The sequence below is a fragment of the Cebus imitator genome, unplaced genomic scaffold (genome assembly GCF_001604975.1).
Source record: "Cebus imitator isolate Cc_AM_T3 unplaced genomic scaffold, Cebus_imitator-1.0 Scaffold212, whole genome shotgun sequence".
NCBI classification, from domain to species: domain Eukaryota; kingdom Metazoa; phylum Chordata; class Mammalia; order Primates; family Cebidae; genus Cebus; species Cebus imitator.
This window is the reverse complement of record NW_016107527.1, coordinates 2732334-2759067: the sequence shown is the minus strand read 5'-3', so window position 1 is coordinate 2759067 and position 26734 is coordinate 2732334. Positions and strand designations below refer to the sequence as shown.

Below are 26734 nucleotides of genomic sequence, written 5' to 3'. Positions count from 1 at the left end.
TTTCTTCTTAAAGTTCAGCTTTTTATTGAACACATTATAAAAGAGGTTTAGTCAAAAAGACCAAAGCCCATATCATCATCAAACTCCTCAGATTCTTCTTTCTTTGCTTCCACTTTCTTCTCCTCAACTGGAACAGCAGCAGTGGAGGGGGCAGGACCTCCTGCTGGTGCAGCACCAGCTGCTGGAGCAGGCCCACCAGCCCCTACATTGCCGATGAGGCTCCCAATGTTGACGTTGGCCAGGGCCTTTGCAAACAAGCCAGGCCAAAAAGGTTCAACATTTACATTGGCTGCTTTAATGAGGGCATTGATCTGTCCTCCGTGACGGTCACCTCATTGTGGTGCAGAATGAGGGCCGAGTAGATGCAGGCGAGCTCGGAGACGGAGGCCATGGTGCGGGTGAGTGTGGGGCTAGCGCTGCCCGACGCCGTGCTAGTTGCTGGATGAAGTGAGGACCAAGTACCTTGGCGGCAGCTGAGGAAAAGCAGCCCTTTACTTCTTCACTTAAATAAATCATACTGTACTTCTCTTTCTACCGAAGAGTAGTGTAAAACCAGAAGATACTTTAGTTTGTCATGTGTTGAATAGTAGCCGGAAAGATTTTATTTCCTAGCCAGTTTTTGCCTTTTTAGGAAAAAAAATTGACATAAGTTTCCGTGGTTAAGACTTTTTCAGATGCTGCCATTTGAGGCTTGTTTCATTTAGGTTGGATTTTATTCCTTTTTTCCCTCCCACAATTTATGTTGTGGGTTTGTTGGGAAAACCAACGCAGTTTAGTGAAATAATTATGCATGTTTTTGTGTCAGTCCATTAGAACTTGAGAGCATATATTATAAGAACTATTTCAAAATGTTTCCTATACCCAAAAGCTTATTTTAGAATGTGTTCTGATTAAATCTAGGCTTGATCTGGTCACATGATGTGCTTAATATGTACACTTTTTACAAAGAATATCTGATTTTGACGGTGAACTGAAGATGAGAAAGTAAATGTCATATCTGTCTTTGCCACTGTGTACTGAGAGTGATTTTGAAGCTATTTTGGGATATGCTCTTGGAGGCCCTTCTGTAGCTTTTTATAGTACATATAGAGCTGCTACTATTTTGTGTAAGTGGGGAGTGTTGGGTTAGGACTCTTGGGCCCTGGCTCTCTTTTTTTTCCAATCTCCCAATTTATGGCTTTCTAAAAACATGAAGACCTGGGGTAAAATTAAAGGATGGAGGTGAGTAGAGGCCAGAATTCAAGGAATTTTACCATCTAGTTATTTTCTCATTCTTCTACTCTTGCAGTTCATCCCTAATATCTTAACTTTTTTCCTGGAAGAGGAAGACCAGCCTCTTTTGTTCTTGTCACATGTTAAAGGACTTTCCAAAGTGGGAGGGTTCCTTATTGCCTCTTGAGCTTTTTAATGCTCTAAAAATGTTTTACTTTGAACCTAAAGAACACGTCAGTTTCTTACTTGCTCTTACATCGCCATGATCAAAACAAAACAAAAAACTGGTCTTAAATTAAAATACTAGAGACATTACCTAAAATGGTTATGGGTTTAATTAACACATTTTGGGGAAGAATTTGATTTGTATTTACATCTTATGACTATTTCAGCATAATCCTGTGCTAAGAGAGAAGTTGTTGTTTTTAACATATGCCCTGTAGCTTGTGGAATGAAATAGTGTAAGATATATTATTTTTCTTAGCTTTATTTAAGAAAATAAATGTTTTCTTAAATAAAATATTCTCATTTATTGTTTTTCATACCTAAAACCTTATTTAAATATGAACATTTTTCTGGTTAAAAATAAATATAAGTAGAAGTTAGTCTATTTTCCCTCATACCTGAGTGGATCGTTTTGTTTTCCTTCCATAATGTGCACAACCTGCCTTAAAAATAACCCTGCTTTAATGATGTTAATGATGAAATTCTGATAGTTTATTTTCTTCTCTTTATAACATCAAATAGATTGAGAATTCAGTAAATATTAATTGAACATCTGTTGTGCCAGGCAGTGGTCTAGATGCTGAGGATATATAGCAGTCCTTAAAACAGACTCAAATCGATCCTCTCATGATGCTTAAATTCTGAACAAAATAAGTAAGAAATGAGATTTGTTAGTAGTGCTGTGGAGATAAAGCAGGGGAGTGGGGATAGGGAGTATGCAGGGTAGGGTGGAATGAGTTTACAATTTCAGTTATGAGGGTGTCACTGAGAAAACATGAAGATCTTTGGAGGCAAGGGAGCAAGCCATATGGATATTTTGGGGAAGAAGAGCAAGTGCAAAGTCCTTGAGGTGAGAGGATGCCTGGCAGGTTGAAGAACTATTACAAGGAAACTAATTTTTGTCTGGAACAGAGAAGGTAGGGGACGGAGGAAGACTAGCTGAAGATGAGTCAGAGAGGTAGGTGGAGTCAGAGCATCATTTAGAGCCTCTTTTGGGGGCCCATTATAAGGACTATGACTTTTTTTTTTTTTAAGGTGGAGTTTTGCTCTGGTTGCTCAGGCTGGAGTGCTGTGATGTGATCTCAGCTCACTGCACCCTCCACCTCCTGAGTTCAAGCGATTCTCCTGCCTTAGCCTCCCGAGTATCTGGGATTACAGGCATGTACCGCTACGCCGCGCTAGTTTTGTATTTTTACTAGAGACGGGGGTTTCTCCATGTTGGTCAGGCTGGTCTTGAACTCCTGGTTACAGGCTGAGCCACTGCATCTGGGCTCAGGACTATGACTTTTAAAGGGTCTGTGAATAATAGACCTGCGAGGGAGGTAGTGAGGTCAGAAGCAGGAAGAACAGGTTGGGAGGCTATTGTAGTTTGCCAGATGAGAGCTAATGATTGCTTGGATCAGAGGTGTAGCAGTGGAAGGGTAAGAAACAGTCCAAATCATGGGTAGATCTTGAAGTTTTTTAAAAAACCAATTTGCCAATCAGTTTAGATGTGTGTGGCATGTGAAGGAAAAGGTGGATCATTTGGAAGGATGGGTTTGCCAGTAACTGACATCGGGAAGACTTTATGGGAGGAGCAAAGGTTGGGGATAGGGACGTCATGTTGTTTGGGATGCTTATTAGACATTCAAGAACGTGTATCAAGTAGGCAGTTACAGAGGTAAGAGTCACGATGAGGGAAGAGCTCGGGGCTGGATATGAATTAGGGGAGGCTTCAGCTTATAGAGTGTATTTAGTATTTAAATTCATTGCATTACACGAGATCACTGTGGAAATGTATAAACAGAGAGGAAGCTCTAGGACAGAGCCCCAGTGCACTTCAATGTTGATGCTGGGAGATAGGCAGGAACCAACAAATTAAGGGAAGCTGCTGCCAGACAAGGAGGAAGAGAGCCATGAGAATGTGGTGATAGGAAGTTAGATAAAGCTTTGCAAAGAGGAAGGCAGACCAGCTGGATAAGATGTTGCATTTAAGTCAAGTAAGATAAGATTAAGACATTTGATTTAATCTTGTGGAAATCACTAGTGACCTTAACAAACAAGTTAATGATAACTACAGCTTGATTGGAGGGTATGTTCAAGACAGAAGAGGAGGAGGGAAATTGGAGACTGGCAATTACGGATCTCTTTCAAAGAGAAGCAAAGCAAGGGGCAGTAGCTGTTTGGGCGAGTGGGTGTAAGGTAGTTTTCTCCCTTTATGAAGACATAACAGCATGTTTGGATGGTTTGAGGAAAGATCCAATAAAGAAGGGAGAGGAAAGAGGTGCTATTCAGTGTCCTTGAATAGGTGAGAAGGAGATAAGTAAGATCTAATCCATTGGCCTTAGCCAAAAGTATGTGACATTTTACCTATACAGGAAAAAAGCCAGAGCATATGGGCACAGATGCAGGGAAATGTACAAATGCTACATGGGAACTGATGGAAATATTTAACTTGTCATGAAATAGGCAGCGGGACATCAGCCACAAGTGAGAATGGGGATGGAGATGCTAGAGGTTTGAAGAGAGAAGAGAAAGAATGATATAATTAGGAGAGAAGGAGAATGGTGAAAAAGAGAACTAATGATGTGATTGTTGGGAACATTAAGTGTTCCTCTGAAGTTAATTGTCAATTTTAGACTAATCAGCGTTGTTGAATATATTTCTTTAGCCCCTGTTTGGGTACTTAGGCTGCTGCTTATCTCCTTCCTTCAGTCCATTACATTTTTCAGAGGAAAGGTTTTCAGTGGATTTAAAAACTGATTTTAGGCCAGGTGCGTTGGCCCATACCTGTAATCCCAGCACTTTGGGAAGCCGAGGCGGGAGGATCACTTGAGGCCAGGAGTTCAAGACCAGCCTGGCCAACAGGGCAAAACCCTATCTCTACTCAAAATACAAAAATTAACCAGGCATGGTTGGGCTCACCTGGGCCCAGGAAGGTTGAGGCTGCAGTGAGCCAAGATCTCGCCACTGTACTCCAGCCTGAGTGACAGAGTGAGACACTGTCTCAACAAACAACAACAACAAAACCCAAAAAACTAATTTTACTTTTTTTTTTTTCTCTGAGACAGTTTCGCTCTTGTTGCCCAGGCTGGAGTGCAATGGCATGATCTCGGCTCACTGCAACCTCCGCCTCTTGTGTTCAAGCGATTCTCCTGCCTCAGCCTCTTGAGTAGCTGGGATTACAGGCATGCACCACTGTGCCCATCTAATTTGGTATTTTTAGTAGAGATGGGGTTTCTCCATGTTGGTCAGGCTGGTCGTGAACTCCCGAACTCAGGTGATCTGCCTGCCTGGGCCTCCCAAAGTGCTGTGATTATAGGCGTGAGCTACTGCCCCAGGCCAATTTTACTTTTTAAATAGCTTGGTTTTGGTCAAGTTTAGAGCAAGTTGCTTTACTTATGTAATCCTAGTATTACTCTCTTGAGAAAAAATCAGTTTTATTAATCTAATTTTATTATCAACATGTTTGTAGACATTTGTAGCCAAAATATATGATAACATCATTGGTATTCGCTTGCAGTTGCATTCAGCTGGTTGTAATTATTTAAATGGTATTTTTTTGAATTTTGCGTTTTATAAGCTAAATAAATCCTGTTGGGAGATTGGAGAGGTTCTGTTATGCCTAGTTCCAAGAGATTAACTTTCTAATTTTCCTTTGATGTCTAGCAAAATGACATTTGTTTCATAAATGTCTTTGTTTTTCTGTTATAGGAAACCCAGCGTTTGCTGGCAGAACCAGTTCCTGGCATCAAAGCAGAACCAGATGAGAGCAACGCCCGTTATTTTCATGTGGTCATTGCTGGCCCTCAGGATTCCCCCTTTGAGGGAGGGACTTTTAAACTTGAACTATTCCTTCCAGAAGAATACCCAATGGCAGCCCCTAAAGTACGTTTCATGACCAAAATTTATCATCCTAATGTAGACAAGTTGGGAAGAATATGTTTAGATATTTTGAAAGGTAAGTTATCTTTATCAGCATATGCTATTCGTAAAAATTCTCCTTTTACTCCTATGCATTCTGTGTTGAGAATGTAAACATTATACAAAGACCAAAGAGGTCTGTGGGAGGGAAACGAAGCTGTTCTGGGCCTGTTTTTCATGCTTTATCATACTGGGCCTGTTGCCTTCGTAGATAAGTGGTCCCCAGCACTGCAGATCCGCACAGTTCTGCTATCGATCCAGGCCTTGTTAAGTGCTCCTAATCCAGATGATCCATTAGCAAATGATGTAGCGGAGCAGTGGAAGACCAACGAAGCCCAAGCCATAGAAACAGGTATCTAATACTCATTCTCCTTCACACCACTTCCACTTTTAAAAACAAATTTGTATTACCATTTAAACTTTTCTAAAGCTCTTGGCAAGGAAAAGAAATAGAAAAAAATACAATAAATGAGATCTTGCTTATAGTAACTTGTAAATACCTCTTAACAAAATGGCCTGCTATGGAACCCCCCCAAATTTAAAGACAACCTGTAATTGGGAGATCTTGGAGTCTTTTATAACTACACCTGGTTTAACAAATACTGAGTGTGTACCATGTGTCTAGTAATATGTAAAGAATACTGGAAAACTTTTGAACTGTTGTGGTAATCCATTTGATTAAAGGATTCAGCTGTTTATGGCTAGAGAATTTGGAGTCAAGAAGCTGCTTCTACTGATTTTAAATTAGTGGGGAGAATTGTATATCCAGAAATTGACAACTTGACTCATCCTCCTGAATTTTCTAGAACTTCTGAATTTTATTGTAGTGTTTTGGTGATTGGACATACACAAAATCTTTCAGCCCTGATCCAATTTACAGAAAAAGACGTGAATTTAAGAGATTACGGTGTGACATTTCCATAATTAACTTAATAGTGTTTGTTTGCTGTTTATAGTTTGGTAAGTACCATAATGAACTAAGTAAAATAATAATCGTATATTTGTTTTTATCTACAGCTAGAGCATGGACTAGGCTATATGCCATGAATAATATTTAAACTGATCCGATCATCAAGTGTGCATCACTTCTCCTGTTCTGCCAAGACTTCTTCCTTTTTGTTTGCATTTAATGGACACAGTCTTAGAAACATTACAGAATAAAAAAGCCCAGACATTTTCAGTCCTTTGGTGATTAAATGCACATTAGCAAATCTATGTCTTGTCCTGATTCACTGTTGTAAAGCATGAGCAGAGGCTAGAAGTATCATCCGGATTGTTGTGAAAGGTTTAAAAGCAGCGGCCCCTTCCTGCTTTTACTCATTTCCCCCATCCTGGTTTAAGTATAAAGCACTGTGAATGAAGGTAGTTGTCAGGTTAGCTGCAGGGGTGTGGGTGTTTTTCTTTATTTTTTTTTGAGGGGGGAGGTAGTTTTATTTTAATTTTATGGGCTCCTTTCCCCCTTTTATGGTGATCTAATTGCATTGGTTAAAAGCAGCTAACCAGTTATTTAGAATATGCTCTCTAGCCAAGTCTAACTTTATTTAGACGCTGTAGATGGACAAGCTTGATTGTTTGAACCAAAATGGGAACATCAAACAAACATCACAGCCCTCACTAATAACATTGTGACTTTGCTGTCAAGTGTAGATTCCCCCCTTCAAAAAAAGCTTGTGACCATTTTGTATGGCTTGTCTGGAAACTTCTGTAAATCTTATGTTTTAGTAAAATATTTTTTGTTATTCTACTTTGCCTTTGTACAGTTTATTTTACTGTGTTTATTTTCCCAGTGTGACAATCGTATTTTAAAATTAAAACTGATGGAACATTCTGTCCTGGTCTTCACCATTTGACAAATTGAATGGCAAGGGGTAGATTTTGCCAGTTTCTTTTCACTGATACAGATTTGTGTTAAGATAGTGTTGAATGGAGTATTTATAAACTGGCCCTGAGCATGCATAAAGCATCAATATCTGACTTTTAACCTTCTAGGAATTTGAAATGTGTTTGTGTTGTCTGATTAGACGATCATTGGTGTCTTGCCACAATGTTGAAATATTACTGTACAGGAAAGTCACAGCAAAGAAAGCAGTTGTAACTGACATGTAGGACTTTCACACTTCTGCCACATTTTTGCTTAAAATTTGGGTTATGACCTTTTTCTTTGTTCTTGTCTGAAAATTTCATCTGTAACCTTTGGTGTGTTATTAAGAAACACTGATCTGATAATCATTTGGGATTTGCTGAGGCATTTGTGAATCTTCCTTATAAACCTGCAGATCTCAAGCATCCAGCTTGCGTGTCATCAGGAAGGTTTATTCCTTTGAGAGCATCAAATCCTCAAATCAATGATTCTTGCTTTCATCCCTCTAGTATTTGCTATGGGAGCTCCTTTTATTCTTTAATTTGAAATTCAGTAATTTTTCTTCTTCATTGACAGAGTTCCTCCCCTCACAAAATTGTTCTTTAAGTCATAAATGTAGCCAGTCATAAATACATAAATGTTAACTTTTGGGTTGGAACTTTGTCTCTTGCAGTTTAAGGTAATGGATATTGTAGCCCATTTGAATTTTCTTCACTCTTATTCTCGTAATTCTGGAGTTTCTTCAGATTGTGGTGTATTTTATTGTGCTCCTATGTAAGATGAAGAATTAACTATTAAAATTACATTTTCAACATACAAAAGCTTTTGATGACTGGTAACTGGTATCCTTCCAAATAAACGCATTGCTTGGTAACAAATGATAGCTTAATTCAGAAGAAAATTGTTAACAACCCTAATACTGTAAAATTGGAAAACTAATAACAGTTGTCATTTATAACAGTTTTTGGGCTGTTTAAAGGGTACATTTGACTACAGCTAGGAAAGCTGAATCTCACTTTGAAAGTGAACCACACAAAACTTAAAGAAATGAAATAAACATTTACCGCCCGTAGTATTGCTTGTGGTTATAGCTAGTATCACATGGTGATTTACAAGCCATGAAATTCCAGATTTAAATCTGTTGCACTACAAAAATATGTCTAAATGATGTCTGCTGAATTTGTGAGTTACAGAAGTACAGCAATAAGTCATTTTTATTTCAAATGCAGTGAGTTTCTAACTTCATGGTAGTATATCTTCTTCCTTTGCAGTTTTGATAAGAATCCCCCATTGCTTTGGTAAGACTTGCTATCTCAGCCAGTGGGATGAAACAAGTGCTGCTGAGTTAACTGAGCCTTCTTAGGACTTAAGGGCCTCTGGGAGAGGCCAAGGCAGCGGTTGAAAACTGCAGCTTCACCTGGCCTTTGGGCCTGTTTTCTCTGGCCCACACAGTGTGGCTGGTTAAAACATTCTGAATTTGCTGCCAACATTTTTAAAAATTGAGAGTTTCACATGAAAATCCAGAATTCTGGTAACTTTTGAATGATCTGCCGATCTGGCAACAGTAGACCTGACCCACCTTTGTGCATGGGACTTACTGAAAGGATCTGAGTAGCAGACATCCTGAGAACATGTCATTGTCGTCTTACCCAGTTACTCTCCAGTTGGCTAGAGTCCCCTCTGAGCACACCTGCTAGTCCTTTGTCCTTGTTAAGCCTTTGACTTTGTAACCCCTGAGCTAAAGGAAACAAATTATTCCACAGAAGTGTTTCATGTTTGCCTACTAGTTGGGGATGATTAGGTGGTAAGTGATTGGCATGGAGCTTTCCTTTGGGGACCTTATACTCTAATGGGGAAGGGGTATAGACAAATAGGTGCAACTCTGCCATGGAAAAGGGAAGTACTTGGACAGGCTGTTTTGGATTCAGGCCAGATGGACATCTCCAGACAGAGGGAACAGCAGCATCTGCAAAGTCCTGGGAGAGAAGAAAAGAATCTGAACATTGATAAGTGGCTTCCTGAAAATCAACTGCCCAGGCCGGGCACAGTGGCTCACGCCAGTAATCCCAGCACTTTGGGAGACTGAGGCAGGAGGATCACTTGAGTCCAGGAGTTTATGACCAGTCTGGGTAACATAGTGGGAGCTGGTGTCTTAAGAGAAAATTGCCCATTAAGAGGCTTTTCTGAAATCTTGAGGTGCTGATAGGAGCTTTATTTTTTTTGACTTTTTTGATTTGTTGTCTACTTCGCTGTAATTTACTTCTGCTCTAGTTATCCTTTGTCCTCTCAAGGGCTGTCTAGCAAGACCTTAGGTCTAAAATACAGTCTTCTCTTGGTATTTGTCAGGAACTGGTTCGAGGACCTCCTTTGGGTATCCAAATCCACAGATGCTCAAGTGTCTGGAATAAAATGATGTAGTATTTGCATACAATCTACACAAATCCTCCTACATACTTTAATCTTTAGATTACATATAATACCTATTATAATGTAAGTGCTATGTAAATAGTTACACTGTTTAAGGAATAACAAAAATACACATGTTCATTACAGACACAAAGTTTTTTAGAGTATTTTCTATCTGTGGTTGTTTGAACTCACAGAACCCGTGGATGTGGAGGACCGATTGTATATAGAACTTTAGAGCAGAATGTACTGTACAATTTCAAAGAAGCACTTAAAAATAAGATTAAATACAAACCAATAGATAAAAGTCACAGGTGCTATGGTTGTATGGAGAATGGGGAAGGAAGTCTGCTGTCCTACAAGATATTATGAACACAGTGACCTAAGTGGAACTAAATGGGATCATGGAAATGACAGGAATTGGCTTTTATTTTTCTATTGAATGGTTAAGGAACCTTTTTTTTGGCTACTGTAGCCACATCTTTTTTGTTAGTTGCAGTAGCAATACGACCTTTTCTAGAAAAGCTGGCCAAAAAAAGAAAATGTCATAATAAGGTACCTAATTTATTGCTTTAAGAAAAATGTAATATTTCATTTGAATAAGTACTTTTGGGCTGGGATGATATTTCATTTAGCTACTTGGCATGTCACTCATCTTAGGGAATTATATGAGGGTTTATGTTTTAAATAACAAAAAGCAAAACATGCTGACTGTAATAATTTGAGAGAAGTGTAAATAAAAATCTGTAATCTACCACCTGGACTGGAAATACGTTCTTTTCTTAACTATACACTCACCGCTGCACAAGTCTCCATTTTATCATGGAAATTAGGTCTATTCCAAGAGTTGGCTTTGTGGTACTAATTGGGTAACTTCCCATTAGCTGCCATACTGGGAGCTGGACTAGAATTTTTCCTGTTTTAAGTGTGGAACCCAACATGAGAGTTTGGGTTTCCCTGCCCCTTCCCAGTTTCATCTTTGCCACCCTCAAACTGATCTCATTTCATGTGTCTTGTGTGGCATGGTTGTGTAGCACTGGTAAGTGTATGAACGTAGATTTGATACTAAGCTGAGCCTCTACTACTGAATTGATCACGTGATCCCCCCGGCGCGCGTGCGCCCCCCCCCCGTTTCTGGTGGATTGTAGAAGCATATAGTAACTGCCTGAATGTTTAGACCTTGTTTCTTGTAGCAGAGCATTTTATAGTGCCCATTAAGGAACTTTTAACATTTTCTTTCTGCCAATCACCTGTATCTATGGGACAGAATGTTTTAGAAATTAGAAAATATTAACCCCGTTACCACTTAGAATAGCATATTTCCTTTAAAGAAAAAAAAAAGAGACTCCTGATCCATTCTTACCATATGACTGCTTTTGAAATAGTTCCATGATCTAGATCAGTGGATCTCTATAGTTCTTAAGTTTTATTATAACCTAATGCCTTTACAGAGTCTTTGGGCTTAAGGTCAAGAGTACGTATCAGATCCGGCAAAGGCAGCTTAGATGTGATAGGTTGGTTGCACTGGATTGAACTTGGTGCTGTTTCTGTTAAGTTTTAGCAGGACGCACTAGGAATGAGCAACCAAGTAGGGCCAAGTTTTTGCAATTCACATTTTTTTTTTTTTTCCTAAAACAGTAAATATTTTGGCCTTTGTGGGCCATAGGTCTGTCTCGGCTACTCAGTTCTGCCATTGTAGTGAGAAAGCACCCATAGACGATTTGTAAACAAATGGCCATAGTATTTTTTTAAAAAACCACCTAAAACAAAACAATTTTACACTTGTAGGCCATACAAAGAGGCAGTGGGGTGGGATTTGGCCCCTAGGTTGTAGTTCTCTGCCCTGCTCTTTTGGCACGGATTACTCACTGCTCATGTCAATTTCCCAAAACATTTTTAAAACCATATAGGCTTTTAAAAACAAAATCTAAAATCTGTACAAGCTCATGTTAAGTGACTAAGATTTTTCAGTGTATGTGAACGTGCATGAAACTGGTAATTCTGTCTAGTGTTCTGCCTTTTCCAGTCACTTGAAAGGACTCTCCCTGTGGCAGCGTATCTCTTTGGTAACTACAAAGTATCCATTAGATTGCCACCACGTAATCCCATTTGAATATTAAATTGGTACCAGTTTCATAAGTCCTACAACACATGTTATCTGACCATATTTTGGTTGTGCAACGTGTATTTGTTGACTAGATTCCCAGAAGTGGAACTGTTGGGTGAAAGGGTATGTATGCAAATGTGATAAATACTAATCAATAGCTCTCCGACAGGCCGTATCAGTTTCCAGACTCAGATCCTTATTAGAATGTTATTTCTAGGGACTATAATATTCCACTATATGGATATATTACAAGTTAAACATGATCTCTTTGCTACTGAGCATTTTATTTCCATGGCTTTTCACTCTAGTGTCTTGTTTTGGTATATAAATCTTTGTTCACATTCCTGTAGATAAGTTGAATTCCTAGTAGATTTACTTGGTCAATAGGCATGTTTCTTAAGGTTGATATATAATGATGGCCAAAAGAAAGAATTTCACTAAGGAATGAATTTGAGGAAAAGTTGAGAAAAGCAGGAAAATTTATTTTCATTGTCTGATACTGATTAGCATCAGGAGGGTGCTGTCTACATATTTGGAGATGTTGTCACAAAAATGCATTAACTAATATTAGATATAATAGTTTGTTGAAATCATATCAAGGTGGAAGAATGAAGGAATAATTCCTGACTAGAAGACATTGAACCTTTGAGTCAAGTTTAGGTCTTTGCTATGTCTTATGAAGATAGGCCTTATTTAGCCAGTGGCACCAGAGATACGTAACTTTCCATCCTTTGTCCTAGACCTCCATAAAATGTTGTGCTTTTGGTAGGGAAAATTACATATTTATTTTTCGAGACATAGTCTTGTACTGTTGCCCAGGCTGGAGTGCAGTGGTGCGATCTCGGCTCACTGCAACCTTCACCTCCTGGGTTCTAGCAATTCTCCTGCCTCAGCCTCCCGAGTAGCTGGATTACAGGCCATGTGCACCCACACCCGGTTAATTTTTGTATTTTTAGTAGAAATGGGGTTTCACCATGTTGGCCTGGCTGGCCTTGAACTCCTGACCTCGTGATCCACCCGGCTTGGCCTCCCAAAGTGCTGGCATTACAGGCGTGAGCCACCACGTCCAGCTGGAAAGCTCATCTTTAAAATTGCATTGCTTTTGAAGATGGTACAAGCCTATACATTTTTAAGCTGTAAAACCTTGAACAATACTGAAGGATGTAAAAACACCAAGACAGGCCAGGCACAGTGGCTCATGCCTCTAATCCCAGCACTTTGGGAGGCTGAGGTGGATGGATCACCAGGACAGGAGACCAGCCTGACCAATATGGTGAAACCCTCTCTCTCCTAAAAATACAAAAAAATTAGCCAAGAGTGGTGGCAGGCACCTGTAATCCCAGCTACTCGGGAGGCTAAGGCCGTAAAATCACTTGAACCCAGGAGGCGGAGCTTGCACTGAGCTGAGATCACGCCACTGCACTCCAGCCCGGGTGACAACGTGAGACTCCATCTCCATCTCAAAAAAAAAAAAAACCCACACCAAGATAAATCACTTATCTCTACCCCACTAGAACAGAAGCTCTTTGAGATTAGAAACTTGTGCTCTTACCACAAATATTAGGCATAAAGAAGATGCTTGTTATTAAACAGCAAATGCTTAAGATCTGTAAGCCAGATGAGGTTGCTCATGCCAGCAATTCTAGCACTTTGAGAAGGCTGAGGCTGGAGCATTGCTTAAGCCTGGGAGTTTGACACCAGCCTAGGCAACATAGCAAGACCCCATCTCTACCCCAAAAAAATTAAGAGTCCTGTAGAGAATTCTTTACACTCCAAAGTGAAAGACAACATTAGAAAGGGCCAACTTTCTCATGCCCTCCAACTAACAATGAAATGACACTTGAACAGGGCTTTTACATAAGGAATCTAGAGTTGGGTCTTGGCTAACAGTATGTTTTAGGAAATGGCAGGATGGGGCAGGGGGTGCCTTAGCCGGTTATGCTTTTAAATGGAACTGCAATAATAAAAACTCATTCATTGAAATAATGACACAACTCCATAGGGGTGTGGAGAACAGCAATGAAGCCACCACATACTATACACCTTTAGACTGGCAACAATAAGATGGAAAATATCCACCAGGAGAATACTGACATCTTAGTGGTAAGCAGTTCCTTTTAACCCAGTAATTCCACTAGTAAGGCTCATACAAATGTACTGCTAGAAAGAGATAATGTTTATATGATCATCAACGGGAGAAGTTAAAGGTGTTACTGTGGAATTCCAGTCAGGCTTTCACTTGGAGGGGGAATACGGTTAGGTTGAGTATTTGAACACAGTTCAAACCACCCATGGTGAGCACGTAATGTACTACGCACTGAAAGGTGTAAGTTTCCCTGGGTGTTTATACATTTCAAAGTTAAAAGCATACACATTACCCAAAGTTTCAGAAAGCTGGTTTGCGCAATGTTTGAGTTCATTTTTTTTTAAAGGCCATGACCATTTTTTCCATTTTTATTTGATGTTTCCAAATATAAAAAAGTCAAGATTCTTACACCAAGTATCTCAAATGAAACCATGCAAAGCAATTCAGTGTATACAACAATCATTTTTCCCATTCAGTTCTGCTGCATCATATATATAACAGTGTGATTGACAGAAAATTGGATGGCATGTGCGTGGTTGGAAATGTCATCTGTTTAGAAAATAACATTATGCAGGACAGTTTGTCTGCAAGTCAATTCACAAAAACTACTTTTCTGTTTTTTGTTTGGGAGGCACATGGAGCTGAAAAATTGAGCTGCCCAATTTTATTCAACTACCCTACCAAAAAAAAAAAAAAAAAAAAAAAAAAAAAAAAAAAAAAAAAAAAAAAAACAAAAAAAAAAAAAAAAAAAAAAAAAAAAAAAAAAGTCACAAATGATAGTCCCAACACTCTGCAAACTTTGGAGGATTGAGATAGTAGACACTATTTGTTATATTCAGTAGAGTTAACTATTTAACAGAAATAAATGTTCCTAGGGCCTTTCCTCTAATTTTGCTTGACTGGGTTCCAGAAGAATTGTGAAGAACCCCTCGTGTAAAATTTAAAGTGTGAAAATTGTATTGTTGCATTATGCAGATTTTTGCTTGTTGCATAGACTAAAGACGGTTTGCTAAATGGCACTGAAAATCCTGACTGAGTGTCACTATTTAGTCCAAATGTTTCTGACCAAAGAAAATTATACAACAATATTTATAGGCTAACTTTAAAGAGATGGCTGACATTAATACTGTACATATTTTACATGTCAAATACATAGTCGAAGAGTTTATAAAATAAGTTCATGCATTATTACCTTATTACCTCTAAGAATATCATGTACAAGATATGCACGCCCCCAACCCCCATTACTTATGACAGCATTTCAGGTGGAAGCAGTCTTATATACAAAAACAATCCAGTTTCTCTGCTATGTTAAGTATATAATTTAAGGAAATTTCAGAGATTACTGACCAAAAAAATCTTAGTCCATTTAAGATAGAAAGTGTCAATTTGTGGGATTTAAAATGTTTCCTTTATAAAAGAACACCCAGAATATGTAACCTCTACACAAAGAAAAAATATAAAAATTCTGGATGATCATGTTTGATCACACTACGTACTTTAGAATGAAATGTCGCTGGTTAAAAGTTTTTCTGCTTTACTCATTCCTTTGACAGCATTAATTTGTGAACATTTACATTTAGTTTAGCTGTATTTATGGCACAACATCTCATTTTCAGAACGGCACCTATTTTCCTGAAGTGTAACAGCTCTCTATTTTTAGCAGTAATTATATTTTTAAAGGTTAATTTGTACAACAAATGTTTTAACTATACTTTTTTCTACTCTATATTCAGTTACAATATTTACAAAGGACTGAAGTCTATATAAAAAACGATCTGTTACTTTCCCCTACCCCTCATCTTAGTCAAGCTTCTCCCACCTCATTTCTGCCCTGGTTAGGGAAGTGCAGAGTTTCAGGTAAGGTACCTACCTATGTGTTTTAGATGGGATTCTTGATTTTAAGTGAGTATAAAGTAAAAGATTTAATTCTTAGTTCAGATATGTTCTAGTGCCTCGAAGTTATGTGACAAATAGTACCTGTTGACAACCTAGAAAAGATGAGACATTCTAAGGTGCCCTAACGATCTTCAGTCTCTAACAGCTAAACAGGAAGGCCATTTTACTCAACGGTGATGCAATCATCACTGACTGGCATTTAAAGTTAGATTTCAAGACTCCACTCCTATAGGGGGCCACTAGATTAAATAACTGAGAATACATTTTAAGAGCAATTAACATTGAAGGAAATATGGTCCTAAGATACTCTGTGTAAAAAGAGAGTATTGATAATGGGAACTGGCAACTGAGCATGCTAAATCAAATTCCATGAATACAATTTTCATGATGTCTTTACTACATGCATTTTGCTAATATTTCCCTAAAATATTCACCAACTCTATAGAGTTATACTTTGTGTTAAGGTACTATTGAGTTATAAGGGAAATAGCCATATCAGATAGCTAGTGACATAATACCAGTTGTGAAAATTCAGACAAATGAAGTCAACAAATCCCCAAAAATGGCAAATTAAGCCCTGTGACAAAAGTAGGCCAAATCTGGAAAATCTGAATTAAAATTGTAATCTTATAAAACAAGTTTTGGGGTGAATGGATTTCTTTAATACCAATAGTATTTTTCATTGCCACGACGGATGGATTTGCTGAATATGCTAATGCTGTGAATGAGAAAACAATGTTGGGGGAAGTATACCCACAAGTAATCCGATGACAAAACAAACCACAGACTGATGTCAAATGGACAAAAACCTGAAAATATGCTGTGAGAAATAGACAACCAAAATAATACAGGGGGTTGTGGGGTGTGGCACAGTTAAGGCATCTAAAAAAAATTCCACATGGCTTTGGCTTATTAAAATATTTTACACTATTTTTTAAAAAAGATTTGAAAGCATCTGAAAAGCATGCAAATTGTTTGAAAACCTTGCATGGCAAATTCAGACAGTTTGCAAGCGTCATTCAGATGTTTGACGAGGAAAAGAAAGAAGCCTCTCCCTATGAGACTGCACACAGTGGTAGAGGCCTTCCCAGTTCTCTCTATCTTACACTAGATGGCAACCCAGAGGTCTGTGCCGTGGTTACATACAAGGCATTATTATCTGGAAGGGAAGGGACTGTGGAATTTCCATTGGCTGGGGAACAACCCAGCTTTAGCTTTTCCAGATACTCTGCATGTACAGGTTTATGACACTGGAGAACTTTGATTGCATCTTCTACTTTGAACCACTCTCTCTTCCTTCCTAGAGAAAAAAATGATATTGGTTACTATACAATAGTCCATTTAAAAAAGTAAGACATATCCTATAAGTAACGTCCACTTACTCCCCGACAAATGGCTTAGACAACAATATGTTGGGGAAGAATTAAGATGAATATGCATCTCTACATCTGAATTATCTTCCCTGCTCTAAATGAAAAGTGACCAGAAATAACCTAAGATGGAAACTGGACACAGGAATACAGCATCTGACTTAAGAGTATTCAGATAACAAAATGGAACTTACCTATATTAACAGAATCCTCCCAATCTTCTAATATTTCAGTGACTGTTAGAACATATACATATGTTCTGTGCTTTCGGTCTTGGTTCTGCTTGAATATAAAAAGAAATGCATTTTAATCTATAGGAACTAGCCCTGGACACATTTTCCAAGGGAAAAAAATTAGTCTGGCATACTGCTGATTAGCGCAACCATTTCCCAGCATAGACAAGTATATTCAGTTGTATAGTCCAGCACAAAAGTGATTTTATATATAAGACAAAAAATTTAAAAATTAAAAAGATAGAAGACCAGAACTAGAGCTTCATCACTACTGGTGGTGAAATTGGCTCTCAATACTACCTTTTTTTTGCAGAAGTGTGGAGATGTGGCCCAGACTGGTCTCAAACTCCTGCCCTCAAGGGAAACTCCTGCTTTGGCCTTCCCAAAAACTGAGCTTACAGGCATGAATACCCAGTCTCCAGTACTAAACTTCTCTGATTTCTGTATATCTGATGTTATTTTCATAAAGAAAATCTTAAGAGTTGAATGGAATCTTATCAAATAATAGACCTGCATTCCCATAGTTTTTATCCTATCTCCTCTTCCCTGGGGCCAATCCTGACAACCTTTCAATGTCATGGAAAACTGCTTCCTTTAGGACCTTTGTAAGAGCAAAAAGAACCAGTTCCTTTAAGCACTCCTCCTGCAGGCCTATCAAGGTGCGCTAAAAGAACAGCCCAAGGCCCAGTGTGGTAGCTCACGCCTATAATCCTAGTCCTTCGGGAGGCTAAGGCGGGCAGATCACTTGAGGTCAGGAGTTTGAGCCCAGCCTGGCCAACATGGTGAAACCCCGTCTCTACTAAAAATACAAAAGTATTAGCCAGGCATGGTGGCACATGCCAGCTACTTGGGAGGCTGAAGTGGAAGGACTGCTTGAGCCCAGGAGGCAGATGTGGCAGTGAGCCCAGATCATGCCACTGCACTCCAGCCTGGACGACAGAGCCATACCACATCTCGAAAAAATAATAATAATAAAACAGGCCCCTGAGCTTGTATCTAGGTTAAAAATTAAACAAGTTGGCCTTCCTTCATCCTAATTAAAGTCAGCCTTTTTTGCCATAATCTGTGACTTTAGATAATTGTCCTGATATCATGGCCACAAGCTGAATAATCCACTCAAAACAGTGGATTTTTATATCTGGGAAGGATTATATTTTTATATCTGAGGAGGAATAAGAACAAAAATAAATTAGAGGCAATTGTCACTTTTAACACATCTTTCATTCTCATTTTTGAAATGGAGTCCAGGCTGGACTGCAGTGGCATGCTCTCTGCTCACTGCATCCGCCCCCCCCCCCCCCCCCCCCCCCCCCCCCCCCCCCCCCCCCCCCCCCCCGCCAGGTTCAAGTGATCCTCCTCCCTCAGCCTCCCAAGTAGCTGGGATTACAGGTGCGCACCATCACACCCAGCTAACTTTTGTATTTTTAATAGAGATGGGGTTTCACGACATTGGCTAGGCTGGTCTTGAACTCCTGACCTCAGGTGATCCACCCACCTTGGCCTCCCAAAGTGCTAGGATTATAAGCGTGAGCCACCACACCCAGCCTGGTTGTCTTATTTCTATGTGTGATATATAAATACATTTATTATGCTATATTCACAAATTCATTAAAATCACTAGGATAAATGGGCAGGGCAATCCAATTTTCCCTTATATTTTCTAAGGGGACAGGTATTTTTTGATTGACATTTCCTGTTAAACAGTATTTGTAAAGCACTTAATACTGTTACCTTCGCATATTATTTAAGCTTTAATTTATAATGTGAGATGTTTTCTTCAAAAACCTTGTCAGTGAGGCGGGGTGTGGTGGCTCATGCCTGTAATCCTGGCATTTTTGGAGGCCAAGGTGGGTGGATCACCTGAGATCAGGAGTTCGAGATGAGCCTGGCCAACATGGTGAAATCCCATCTCTACTAAAAATATGAAATTAGCTGGGCGTGGTAGTGCATGCCTGTAATCCCAGCTACTTGGGAGGCTGAGGCAGGAGAATCACTTGAACCCAGGAGGCAGAGGTTGCAGTGAGCTGAGATCACACCATTGCACTCCAGCATAGGTAGTAAGAGTTAAACTCCGTAGCAAAAAAACAAAAAACAAAAAACCTTGTCAGCGTATTGACAAAGTCTTATTTGTAAAAACCTCAATATGTTTTACAGTTTAACCAGGAGATGGTGCTATTTAATCGACTGAAGCAACTGCTGAATTCTGGAAAATACTTAATTCTACCTGAATGACTGACTTTACTCTTAATAATTACTGTATTCCAGTAAAAGTCATCATCAATTCTACCAAGTGAAATATCGATTTCAGCAAAATCAGGATTTTTTTCTGAATTCCTAAGGCTTAAAAATAAAATTTATGTGGTTCTATTATAAAGACGGAACTAACCTATAAATAGTTCCCTGAAAGAGGGAAAGTGACCATGTTTCTGGTATACTGTATATCTAGTTCTGAATCTTGCAAGAAAATACATCTGACCCCCTCTCTCCCTGCCTTCCAGAGAGTGCCTATCCCTGAAAATTCTATTCTGCCCCCACTAATAAGAGAATATATGAAAGAGAATTCTATTCTTTCAGCATGTTCTATGTACCTGAGATATATATCCTTTAAGTCATTATGTATATCATATAATATTATTTGCTAAGGAGGATGGGGACATTTCCAGATACAATACATGAGACCTAAGCACTTAAGTAATACTAAAAATACCATACCTCCTAAAAGATCTTCACCCTAAACAGTCTACAGTGAACAAAGAGAAACATTTCAGTATTGGCTGCACTGTATTGTCAAACAGAAGTAATCACTACCATAATAATGCTGTATAAAAGTGATGGCAAGGCCGGGCGCGGTGGTTCAAGCCTGTAATCCCAGCACTTTGGGAGGCCGAGGCGGGTGGATCACGAGGTCAAGAGATCGAGACCATCCTGGTCAACATGGTGAAACCCCATCTCTACTAAAACTACAAAACATTAGCTGGGCATGGTGGTGCGTGCCTGTAATCCCAGCTACTCAGGAGGTTGAGGCAGGAGAATTGCCTGAACCCAAGAGGCGGAGGTTGTGGTGAGCCGAGATCGCGCCATTGCACTCCAGCCTGGGTAACAAGAGTGAAACTCCGTCTCAAAAAAAAAAAAAAAAAAAAAGTGATGGCAGCCAGGCGCTGTGGCTTACGCCGCAATCCCAGCACTTTGGGAGGCGGGCGGATCATGAGGTCAAGAGATTGAGATCATTCTGACCAACATGGTGATAGCCCTACCTACTAAAAATACCAAAATCAGCTGGGTATGGTGGCGAGCGCCATAAGTCCCAGCTACTTGGGAGGCTGAGGCAGGAGAATTGCTTGAACCCAGGAGGCAGAGGTTGCAGTGAGCCGAGATTGCGCCACAGCACTCCAGCCTAGGTGATGGGGTGACTCTTATCTCAAAAAATAAATAAATAAAAGTGATGGCATATGAAAAAGTGGCTTTTACTTCCCTCCCTACCTAATCCTGGACTTATTATCTACTGCTAGTCTGAAGAAATGTTTAGTTCAGGCTGTTGCCAGATTATTTGGCTGGTTAGGAAATCATTAATTCTATTATCAGCAACTCACCTCAAATACGCCCAGAAGTCTGCCTAGTTTTCCTTTGACTCCAGCCTATTAAGAAAAGATGAAATATTAAATGTTGAACTTTTTATAACAAAATGTATGTAATATATACATGTTATACTCCGGCTATTTACTTAAATCTAAATACAATATCCTTCCCCGTACCAACTCACTATCTTCCTGCTTCTGTGTAGTTTTTATTGTCATTTACTTCATAAGTAGCAAAAACTGATCAAAAATTAGAATTTCTGGCTGGGCGCTATGGCTCATGCCATAATCCCAGCACTCTGGGAGGCCAAAATGGGTGGATCACTTGAGGTCAGGAGTTCAAGACCAGCCTGGCCAAAATGATGAAATCCTGTTTCTATTAAAAATGCAAAAATTAAGGCCGAGCGTGGTGGCTTATACCTGTAATCCCAGCACTTTGGGAGGCTCAGGCGGGCGTATCACCTGAGGTCAGGAGTTTAAGACCAGTCTGGCCAACATGGTGAAACCTCATGTCTGCTAAAAATACAAAAATTAGCCAGATGCGGTGGCATGCCCCTGTAGTCCCACTACACTCCAGTCTGGGTGGCAGAGCAAGACTCCATCTCAAAAAAAAAAAAAAAAAAGTTAAAAATAAAGTTGTATCAGGCAACAGAAAGCACTCCTGGACCTGTCTCCTTGTCTTAATGTTATGTAGCAAAGGGCCTTGTTTCTAAAACTCCAAAACAGAATTTGTGTGAAAGAACATCTCACCTCCTCATAAACTTCCCTCACGGCAGCACCGCCAGGTTCCTCCTCAGGCTCCATTCCTCCTCCTGGGACAATCCACTGGTCTGGGTACCGGCTGCTACTCACCAGCAGCACCTGTAAGGTGAACCACAACTGTACACTTCCAGCCTGAGAAGCACTTTGTACGTGAACGACATTCTCAAACCTTTGCAAGGTTGTAACTCTATTCTAGAATAATCCATTTTAAAATTTCATTATAATTATTAGGGGTATGCATTATACCACAAAAATGCAACTGACAACCTTTGTTAAACACCATCTTTCTGAAATCAGAATTCAACATTAACATGGTCATGCCGGGCACGGTGGCGTGTGCCTGTAGTCCCAGCTACTCGGGAGGCTGAGGTGGGAGGATAGCTTGAGCCCAGGAGTTCTGGGCTGTAGTGCACTATGCCCCTTGGGGGGTCCACACTAAGTTCGACATCAATATGGTGACCTCCAGAGAGTGGGGGACCTCCAGGTTGCCTAAGGAGTGGTGAACCGGCCCAGGTCGGAAATGGAGCAGATCAAAACTCCCGTGATGATCAATAGTGGGATCACGCCTGTGAATAGCCATTGTACTCCAGCCTGGGCAACATAGTGAGACCTCGTCTCTAAAAAAAAAAATTAAAAAAAAAAAAATGGTCACACTACCAAATGACTCTGTATCTAATAAAATCATTTAAACCACCAGATTCAATTGGTAACTCTTGAATTATCGGATACTAACAAAGGATAAAAACAGAGACTTGGCTTGTTAACCATAGAGTTGTATGCACTGAGGTCTGTGGTAACATAAGTTCCTTTAGTGATGGAATCTTCCAAATTTAAGGACATGACCATAGGTAGGTTACCTTGTTTTCTCACCTAAAAAAAAAATACTAAGAAGATAACAGATACGTGAGAAAGAAATAGGGAAATGCACATAAAGCCGAATCTTGATACAGAATGCTTGTTACTGTTATGATTAGGTGGCAAGAAGCATCCTTCATAATTTAAACCTCCATACATGGGCAAAAGTCACTTCATTCTGCTAACAGGCAGCTATCACTTATGATCTAGAACAGGACTGGCAATCTGCAGCCCACCACCTGTTTTTAGAAAGTCTGTGAGCCAAAAATATTTTCACATTTTAAAGTTATGTGAAATTCAAATTTCAGTATTCACATATGAAATTATTAGAATCTAGTCACACTTACTCATTTTTACATGTTGTCTATGGTTGCTTCAGTGAATCAACAGCAGAGTCAAAGTTGTGACAGAGACTGTGTGGCCCTCAAAACTTAAAATGTTTATTTGGCCCTTAATTTGGAAAAGTCTATGGACCCCTGACCAAGAACAGTATTAAGACTGAAATGTGGCCAGGCGAGATGGCTCACACCTGTAATCCCAGCACTTTGGGAGGCTGAAGTGGGCAGATCACCTGAGGTCAGAAGTTTGAGAACAGCCTGGCTAACATGGTGAAACCCCATCTCTACTAAAAATACAGAAAATTAGCTGGGTATGGTGGCGGGCACCAGTAATCCCAGCTACTCAGGAGGCTGAGGCAGGAGAATCACTTGAACCTGGGAGGCAGAGGTTGCAGTGAGCTGAGATTGTGCCACTACACTCCAGTCTGGGCAACAAAGCTAGACTCTATCTCAGAAAAAACAAACCAAAAAACAAAAAAACACACAAAACAAACCTGTGGGCTAGCTTAGGTAGAACTTCATTAAGTTAAAATCAGCTTGAGATGGGTGTGGTGGCTCACACCTATAATCCCAGCATTTTGGGAGGATGAAGCGGGTGGATGTAGGACAGGGTTCAAGACCAGCCTGGCCAATATGGTGAAACCCCATCTCTACTAAAAATACAACAATCAGCTGGGTGTAGTGGCACGTTCCTGTAGTCCCAGCTACTCAGGAGGCTGAGGCATGAGAATCACTTGAACTCAGGATGTGAAGATTGCAGTGAGCCAAGATTGTGCCACTGCACTCCAACCTGGGTTACAGAGTGGCTCAAAAATATAAAAAATAAAAATAAACCAATTTGAACAAAAGTGTCCACAAAATTTACTTAGTATGCTGCTTTCAAGGAATTTTTTTTTTTTTTTTTAGAGATGGGGTTTCTTTATGTTGGCCAGGCTGGTCTCGAACTCCTGACCTCAGGTGATCTGCCCACCTTGGCCTCCCAAAGTGCTGGGATTACAGGCGTGAGCCACCGCGCCTGACATGCCTTCAAGGAAATTTAAACAGTTCTCCCTGGAAAACACATAGGATTTATCATGAAGTTTAATTCCCAGTGCGGAAAGAGATGATGATGATGATTATCATCATCATCGTCGTGATTGAGAAAGGGTCTCACTTGGACATCCAGGTTGGAGTGCAATGGTACAATCTCTGCTGACTGCAGCCTTCACTTTCCGGGCTCAAGTGATCCTCTCACTCCAGCTTCCCAAGCAGCTGGGACTATAGGCACCCACTACCATGCCTGGCTAATTTTTGTACTTTTTGTTGTTGCTGTTTTTTTGAGATGAAGTTTCGCCCTGTCACCCAGGCAAGAGCCATGACCTTTTCTTTTTTTTAACGCATGCCAGCACCCTTATCTGCCCTGCTCCCTCCCAGCTGGCAGGAGCGGCTGGTCTTTAAGAGTTCACAGCCAGCACAGGAGTCCTCTCCTATTTGCCATAAGTTGCCAGGAACTCAACTCTTCCTAACTGGAAAGTTTCAAGCTGACGATAGTTTAGCAATTCCCACGTTTCTCTCAAGCCCCCAAAATGCGGAGTTTAAAGAGAATATCTATTTAGGCATAGAACCTCTTCATTAGAAAAGCAGCACTTCAGGCCGGGCATGGTGGCTCACGCCTATAATCCCAGCACTTTGGGTGGCCAAGATGGGCAGATTGCTTGAACTAAGGAGTTTGAGGCCATCCAGCCTAGGCAACATGGCAAAACCCCCTCTGCAAAAAACACAAAAATTAACCATGCATGTTGACTTGTGCCTGTAATCCTAGCTACTCAGGAGACTGTGGTGGGAAGGATCACCTGAGCCCAGGAGGTCAAGGCTGCAGTGACCTGTGATCACACCACCGCACTCCAGCCTGGGCAACACAGTAAGACTGTCTTTAAAAAAAAAAAAAAAAGTGGGCTAATAGATTACCAAATTACATGCAGATGAGACTATTATAGAAAATTAGAAAAGGAAAATTAAAAATGCAAAAGAGCATGCAAGGGTCTCTAAGTTCAAAGTCTACTTTAACAGAGAAACTACAAATCAGATTCCAAAATCTTTGTATTTTATTCAAAATTGGAGGCGTAATGAGGATCTATGGCAATCAAAGGCATTGACCCTCTATCAAGACTGGCAAGTGAATGGAAGTTTTTAATTTCAATAAAAATGTTAATGGTTTGTCTTGCATCACTGGAAAAGTAAACTGCAACTACTGGTCCGGACTGCAGAGTCAGAGGCCTCTTTTACCGGTCACTAGGTATGGGTTAGGGATAAACTGGTTTCTATAGCTTAGATGAAATTCTTGTTACACAATTCTATGCTCTCTAAGCAATTTCCTGGATTAACTTAATAATGGGACATAATGCAGGTGGCTAGCCACCTGAAAAGTACATCATCACTTAGTAAACAGGGAGTTTCAAAATCATCCATATTCAAAATGTTGCAGTCCCGAATAAATAAATGCAAAGTCTCATGTATCTAGGTCAATGACTATGATGTTTCCAGTTCTCCAAAACAGAGCTAAATTATAGGAGATTAAGAATGTTGAAAACCCATTAGTGTGAGCTGTGTCTGCTTTTCTGAACAAATATTTTATGCTTCAGATTTTTTTTAGGACAGAGTTTCGCTCTGTCACCCAGGCTGGAGTGTACTGGCGCAATCTCTGCTCACTGCAACCTCCACCTCCTGAGTTCATGCAATTCTCTGCCTCAGCCTCCCGAGTAGCTGGGATTATAGGCACCCACCACAACCCCCGACTAATTTTTGTACTTTTAGTAGAGATGGGGTTTCACCATCTTGACCAGGCTGGTCTTGAGCTCCTGACATCTACCCGGCTCGGCCTCCCAAAGTGTTGGGATTACAGATGTGAGCCACCATGCTCAGCCCATGCTTCAGATTTAAAAGCAAACCTGCATCTACAAGACACCAGCATGATTAAACTTTTCTTCCAAAAGTCAGTAACATGGAACCCTTGTGTCTCAACATCTCTCATAAATCACTTTTTAGAAAGCCTCATGAAAAGAGTATATAAATTTGACAAGTGATTTAGCATAATCCATGAATTTATGGTGCAAGAATCCCTCGATATTCCAAAAAGAAAATATTTGATCAAACCATTAACTTCAAATGTATTTTTTTTTTCCAGGCTGGAGTGAAATGGCACAATCTTGGCTCACCACAACCTCCGCCTCCCAGGTTCAAGCGATTCACCTGCTTCTGCCTCCTAAATAACTGGGATTACAGGTGCATACCACCATGCCTGGATAATTTTTGTATTTTTAGTAGAGACAAGGTTTCTCCATGTTGGTCATGCTGGTCTTGAACTCTTGACCTCAGGTGATCCAACCACCTTGGCCTCCCAAAGTACTGGGATTCCAGGCATGAGCCACTAAGCTCAACCAGATCTTTCGAAAGAACAAAAAAACCAAACCAAACAAAACGATCAGTTTAAATAAGTAATTATCGATGGTCCAGAAATGATTCACATCTAAACTACTAGCTTAAGGCAGATTTGCTAATATCCAACTTTTGGTGATGGTAGTTTTGAAATCTAGTATGTTTCATTAAGCACTTGTCTACTCAACTAAATTGACAAACCTGCAGATATAACTGCCCTTGATCTGCCAATTACTTCCAGTGTATCCTAAACTCTGCTACTTTTGAACTTTTCATGCTTTTGAAGCTCTAAAGCTGCATTAACTAACAGTCGCCACTAGCATCATATGGCTTTTTAAGGTTAAATAAAATGTAAAATTCAATTCCTTAGTCCAGTCATATTTCAAGTACTCATCTCAAGGGCCACGTATTAGACATCTACAGCCAATTAATGGTATATCTTTTCAGACCAGGTAAAATATGTAATTGTTAGTTATTTATCCATTTTT

General features: G+C 39.9%; 2 protein-coding genes and 1 pseudogene across 6 annotated transcripts in view; 1 reads left to right on the top strand and 2 right to left on the bottom strand.

The window, feature by feature from the left end:
* The window catches only part of UBE2N (ubiquitin conjugating enzyme E2 N), a 35915-nt gene extending 27898 nt beyond the window's left edge, over positions 1–8017 (top strand). Inside the window, exons 2-4 of the mRNA XM_017548627.1 lie at positions 5131–5377; positions 5552–5692; positions 6358–8017. Of these exons, the coding sequence (XP_017404116.1) occupies positions 5131–5377; positions 5552–5692; positions 6358–6398 (429 nt within the window). The 3' untranslated portion in view covers positions 6399–8017. The remainder of the gene's footprint in view (positions 1–5130; positions 5378–5551; positions 5693–6357) is intronic.
* LOC108317924 lies at positions 8–440 on the bottom strand (annotated as a pseudogene). Its single transcript, XR_001830947.2, has one exon. The product of XR_001830947.2 is annotated as a 60S acidic ribosomal protein P1-like (transcript).
* Positions 8018–14542: 6525 nt separating the features above from the next.
* NUDT4 (nudix hydrolase 4) overlaps positions 14543–26734 on the bottom strand; it is a 23613-nt gene continuing 11421 nt past the window's right edge. For 2 of the 4 annotated variants that reach the window (XM_017548623.2, XM_017548625.2), the window contains exons 2-5: positions 21628–21738; positions 20893–20937; positions 17264–17351; positions 14543–16999 (exon numbers count right to left, since the gene is read on the bottom strand). In XM_017548623.2, coding sequence (XP_017404112.1) covers positions 16797–16999; positions 17264–17351; positions 20893–20937; positions 21628–21738 — 447 coding nt within the window. In that variant the 3' untranslated portion in view covers positions 14543–16796. The remainder of the gene's footprint in view (positions 17000–17263; positions 17352–20892; positions 20938–21627; positions 21739–26734) is intronic. The other 2 variants (XM_017548624.2, XM_017548626.2) reach the window with 1 other exon arrangement.